This window comes from Gekko japonicus, unplaced genomic scaffold (genome assembly GCF_001447785.1).
Source record: "Gekko japonicus isolate JY-2015 unplaced genomic scaffold, Gekko_japonicus_V1.1 scaffold2974, whole genome shotgun sequence".
Classification (NCBI taxonomy): domain Eukaryota; kingdom Metazoa; phylum Chordata; class Lepidosauria; order Squamata; family Gekkonidae; genus Gekko; species Gekko japonicus.
This window is the reverse complement of record NW_015169875.1, coordinates 53519-59211: the sequence shown is the minus strand read 5'-3', so window position 1 is coordinate 59211 and position 5693 is coordinate 53519. Positions and strand designations below refer to the sequence as shown.

General features: G+C 49.3%; 1 protein-coding gene across 1 annotated transcript in view; it reads right to left on the bottom strand.

Annotated features, from left to right (window-relative positions):
• Positions 1 to 3004: 3004 nt before the first annotated feature.
• FAM213A (family with sequence similarity 213 member A) overlaps positions 3005 to 5693 on the bottom strand; it is a 21914-nt gene continuing 19225 nt past the window's right edge. Inside the window, exons 5-6 of the mRNA XM_015417451.1 lie at positions 5375 to 5539; positions 3005 to 3409 (exon numbers count right to left, since the gene is read on the bottom strand). Coding sequence (XP_015272937.1) covers positions 3305 to 3409; positions 5375 to 5539 — 270 coding nt within the window. The 3' untranslated portion in view covers positions 3005 to 3304. The remainder of the gene's footprint in view (positions 3410 to 5374; positions 5540 to 5693) is intronic.

Genomic DNA, 5693 nt, shown 5'->3' with positions numbered 1-5693 from the left:
AGGAGGACCCTTCACAGGAAGTGTGCGATGGTCGTTCTCCAGAAGGGATGGAATGTTGTGGGCAACTGAGCATCAATTGAGGGGGAAAAGAACAGGGAAGGAGGAATTAAAAGAACAGCCTGAGGAAGATTGGGGGGGGGGTCGTTCTCAAACAATGAGGAATTTCAGACAGGCGTTATTTTTCGGAAGAGGAACGGTTCCCAAACGGTTTCTGGTCTGTCATTTCAGACAGAACCCGTTTTGAGAACCGGTTCCCTTCCGGAATATATTTGCCATTTCATACACAAACGCTTCTGTCCCCTTTAAAAAAAAAAAAAAGCCGGAGATCGCCCGCACGGGCAAAAAACGGCAGGGGGAAAGCAGGAAAAAGCGGTGCAGTCTGAAATGGCAAACCGCTTCAGATCCAGCTCTTTACCGGAAGGGGAAAGCCCTGTGTGAAATGGCAGCCCTGTACCGGTTCACTTTAAAACGGATCATTACCGGCTTGAAACCAGGTGAAACTGGGTAATGTGAAATTCCTCATTGTCTCCCCTCCGCTGGTGGCTCTTCACAGGACTCTTCGTTTCATCATTTCTATGCCACTTAAACCAGCCCAAACAGAAACAGTTGTTCTCAACTGAGTTGATTTTTTAAGGAAAGTCCAGGCGAGAATCCAGATTTGTAAGGACGGTCGATACTTTCTGAGAAAGGCTGCCATGTTTGTGGTGTCGATGGGCCACCCAACTGGCAAAGGCTCCCTGCTGAAGCTACCCCCATCTAAGTCCTGGGCCATGAGAAGATGGGAGTTACCTCGTCTCCATACGCTCACCATCTCTCCTTCTTCCTTTAGCGCCGTTTCAGTGGCAAGAGACAAACTTCTGTGGCTCAAGTCATGTTCTTCCTAAAGGACACATCCTGGTGGGCTCCTCAGCCAGGAGGAGATGGTGATACCTCATAATGAGAGACTGTCATACTGGAAGGAGGGGGAAGACCTCGGGGCCTTCATAAGCGGACAAAGTACGGGGGGAAAGGAGCAAGGTGTGTATCTGTTAGTCTCTAGCCCAATTTCAGGGAAGACGGGCTTTGAGAGACAGAAACTGCTGTGGATGAAATCATGTCTCTCCTAAGTCACGTGTCTCCTGATGGGATCCTCTCAACCAGGAGGGATGATTCCCCCCCCCAATAAACTGTGACGCCATCTCACCTTGAAGCAGGACAGGGATATCGGGGCCCTCGTGAGTAAGCAAAGTGAGGGGGGAAAGAAGTATGTGTACCTCTTCGGTCTTTATGGATTTTTAGAAGAACCACATTAAGAAGAGATTGGATTTATACCCCGCCCTTCACTCGGGAGTCTCAGAGCGGCTCCCAAACTCCTTCCCCTTCCCCTCCCCACAACAGACACCCTGTGAGGTGGGTGAGGCTGAGAGAACTCTTGACACAAACTGCTCTTTTTCAAGGACAGCTGTGCCAGAGCTTGTGACTGACCCAAGGTCACATCAGCAGGTGCAGGTGGAGGAGTGGGGGAATCTATCCTGGGAGAACCGGGTTTGAGTCCGCACACTTAGCCACTACACCAAACTGTCTCTCCAGTTAATTCCAGTCTTTAATTCCAGTCTTTAATTAATCTTTCCCAGTGTGTTGTGCCCAAGTTCTAAAGCTCCTTCGTTGGACTATGTGGTTCTGAGGATTCTTGTATTTTAAACAGCTTACGTTCCACCTGGAGTTTGGCAACCCTACATATGCTACCTAAAGCTGAAGGATCTTCCTTGTAAGCCTTCCTCAAACTTAAATGACTCTTCTGTTGGAGGAAGCCTGTTTAGGGTTGAGAAAAGGCTTCAAGCTTTGATCAGTGGTATGGCAAGAAGAGGAGGAGGAAGAGGAGGAGGAGGATTGGATTTATATCCCGTCCTTCACTACCCAAAGGTGTCTCAGAGCGGCTTCCAAACTCCTTTCCCTTCCCCTCCCCACAACAGACACCCTGTGAGGTGGGTGGGGCTGAGAGAACTCTGACACAAACTGCTCTTTTTCAAGGACAGCTGTGCCAGAGCTTGTGACTGACCCAAGGTCACATCAGCAGGTGCAAGTGGAGGAGTGGGGAATCAAACCCTGTTCTCCCAGATTAGAGTCCGCACACTTCACCACCGCACCAAACTGGCTCCCAATTAAGGAACATTAAGGAATGTTTCTGTTGAGGCATCTTCATGCGTTGCCAAGAGGTGGTGCTGGATGGTACCGGTGGTGGTGGAGGACACAGTGACCGATTCCCCACAAGTAGCTGTGCCACCGTCGCTCTTCCATTTGCCCCGGTTGCATTGGCCGATTTCAGCTCCCCTCGATTTCCCCCACGTCTTCTTTATCTCAAAAAACAAAGATCGAGAAGACGCGGGGGAAAATCGGGTGGAGATGGAGGTCAAAATGCGGCCGCGCAGCCAATAGTGTGAAATTGACCAAAGCAACTGGGGCAAATGGAAGAGCACGGGCGGCACAGCTGCTTGTAGGGAATCGGTTAGTGTTCAGGGACATATCAGCAAATGATGGGAATAACTGAAGTGGTTCACTATAGAATGAATCACAGTACAGACACTCTGCATGCTGGTAGGTAGGCCGTAGCAGTCGGCTGCCTCCTGGGGCACCGTGGACCTAAATGATGCTAATCTTTTATGCCACCCCGCCCTATCCAACCCAACTCCACATGTTACTTGGGATATAAAAATCCTTTCTGGGGTAACTGAAGGAGACATTGAGAATCCTTGGAAGAGGGGCGAGAAGAAACAGAGAAAGCTTTCACGGGGAAGACAGAAAGGCATTCTTGCTTCAAAACAGGTTCGTAAGGGAGATGGGCGACAGCCAAACCCTCCCTGAGCCAGAAGGCTCATCTGCATTACAAACACCTCTGCTTGATCAACTCCATGATAATCTGAGCAAAAGTGTTTCATAGATTAACCGGGGGTTTTGAGGTCAGGGTGGGAACAGTGAGGGAAAAGTTACATGGTGGCCAAAAAAAAAAATATTCAGTTTAGCCTTTAGTAATCATTTCAGTTTTTATTAGTTCCCCACCAGCCTTTCTTCTTACAGATATCAAGACAGTTTTGCTCTAACTGGAAACTGTCTAGACCAGATCTGAAGATTTTGGATCCAGCCTTTCATTAATCCAGTAAAAACAATAACAGAAAGGGTCCCTGGATATCTAGAGCTAACAGTACAGAACATCGCCATTCTTGTGGGACTTCAGCTGCCGGTATTTGGGAAGGAATTTCAGCCTGTGGTTCCGCACAGACATGGTAGACTCTGCAGTTAGGAGGGCAGTTTGTGTGTGTGTGTGTGTTTAATAATCAGAAGGTTGCACTTTTATCTTCTTAACGGCATCGAGGACAGCGGCAAGGCTGACTTTGTCTCCAAACTCCTTCTCACGATGCTCCAAGAGGACGCCCTAAAACAGGAAAGGGAGAAGATGGGTCAGGAAAGTGGTTGTGTCGCCAAAATGAGTTTTTCGGCCACTTCCCCAAGCTATCCGACTTGCCACCTGGAACATCCCCCCTCTTCGATCCCACCGCGATATACAATAGGAAGCGAGTATTTTAGTTCCTAATATATCCTGCAAGATGCGAGTTTTGCCTTAATCGTTTTAACTTGCTCTATTTTTATTGCACTTGGTGCCTCAACTGTTTTAATCCTGTTGTGTTTTATTGCACAGTGGTACCTATGTAAGCCGCCCTGAGCCCGCTTGCGGGGAGGGCGGGGTATAAGGGGAATAAAATAAATAAATAAATAAATATCCAAGTCGGTGCCTGTTGAGAAACTGATGCCAAGGGAGCAAAGTCTCAAACCTCCTTTTAAGTTTCTAATCCCCATTGTTCTAAGAGATAACATTACGGGGACGTGGTCGACTCAGGGAAGACGGTTATCCTCTAGTTTGGCCCTTAGACTCCGACATTCAGGTCCTCCTACCTGAGGCGATGCATGGGACTCCAGACCCCAATTCACAGTGGCAAAAATTCTACTTTGATTTTTCACACAGCAGGCAGGGGAGGGCTGTGCCGGTCTGAGGCTCATTCTCGCCACCTATATAATTTACGCACCCAGACCGTGTCTAAAGAGCTCCACTAAGTAGTTCAGATTAAATAAAAGATTGGGGACGGTGCTGATGCAGAACTATCTTTATGGAGAGGTGAATTCTCTACTTGTCGGGGTCTTTTAGCAATCAGTTCTCAACAAGACTCCTTTAAAAGGTTTATGTTTATTGAGTACAGTCAAGGCAGTTCTTCTGAGAATGCATTCATTGTCAGAACTAAAAGCAAGCATGCGCAGGGTAGAGTTCACTCTAAGCTGTGGAGTCTTGTGAGCAAAAATTCTACTTTGTGAGCTACTGGCATTAAAGTTGTGAGCGAGCGATTCGGCTGCTGCATCGATTAGTTTGCTCGGGAGCCCTCCTTCCTGAGCGAAGACAAAAATCTGCGAGCCGGAGACTAAAAAACGGTGAGCTAGCTCACACCAACTCAGCTTAGAGGGAACACTGTGTGATATACAGGAATCAAATGGGTCAGTGGGTGGATGGGGGCCAATCAGGAGTCATGCAAAAGCCCACCTAAGCTAACGGGCAAGCATTCCCGGGGAGGAGTAATAAGGTACCAAGGTCACCAAAGGAGGATAAGGGGCAATAAGGATGCAGGGAGAAGTGAAACTAAACATTCCAGAGAAACTGACAGAGACAATTTATCCAGTGTTTGGCTTCTCCCCCCACCCCCCAGTCCATGGCAGCTGCAGTACTCCATAAAAAGAATATATCATCAAGCCGCCTCGCCTTTCAAACCATCTGCCACAAAAGGTCTTTCTTTTCGCCCCTTGATCAAGCGTCGACGGTTCTGAATTTTGCCACGTCATTATGAATGGCCACCAATCCTAGCCTTCTGGATCGGAACGGTCACCCCATAAGAAGCACCGGGAAGACAGGACCGGGCTGATTCTCGCCAATCCCAGATTGCTGGCCCAAGCTGGGGCAACCCTACTCTGTCTGGTACTTCACAAAATGGCGTGGCGTGGTCGACGTCTCAAACTAGGATCTGGGGAACCCAGGTTCGAATCCTCCACGGAAGCTCGCCGGGTGAGCTTGGGCCGGTCACACTGTCTCAGCCAAACCTACCTCACAGGGTTGTTGTGAAGATAAAATGGAGGAGAGAACAATGGAAGCCGCTTTGGGCTCCCCATTGGGGAAAAGGCGAGATAGAGATAAAATCAATAAAGAAATCCAGCCAAGGGGCTGACCCTGGAGGCCTGGCTAACAGGCTGCTCTCCAAGAACCTCCTGTGGATGGAATGCCGCAAAGAACACAGACCCGGAGAAGGGAGCCGGCCCGCAGGCCCCAAGAGGTTAGGGAGGGAACTGCTCTCTTTGATACCTGCTTCCCAGGACCGATCACGAAAACGCCACCCAGGATGACGCCTTCTCCTTCGATGTTACCGCTGAAGCCGCTCCACCAAGCGCGGAGGAAATTCTTCCAGACGCTCCACCGAACGATGCCCAGGAAGAGCATCTTCCTTTTCCGAGGCCCGTAGAATCGTTTCTGGAGAAAGGAATTGGGAAATACTTAAGTGGGGGCGGGGAAAGAAAGGATGAGCTCTTTCTGGACGGTGTCCGAGGCTTCCTGGGGGAAGGCGGTTCTGAGGAAAGATCCGAAGGAAGCCGGAGAAGTGGCATTTCACAGGTGTCCTGGGGGG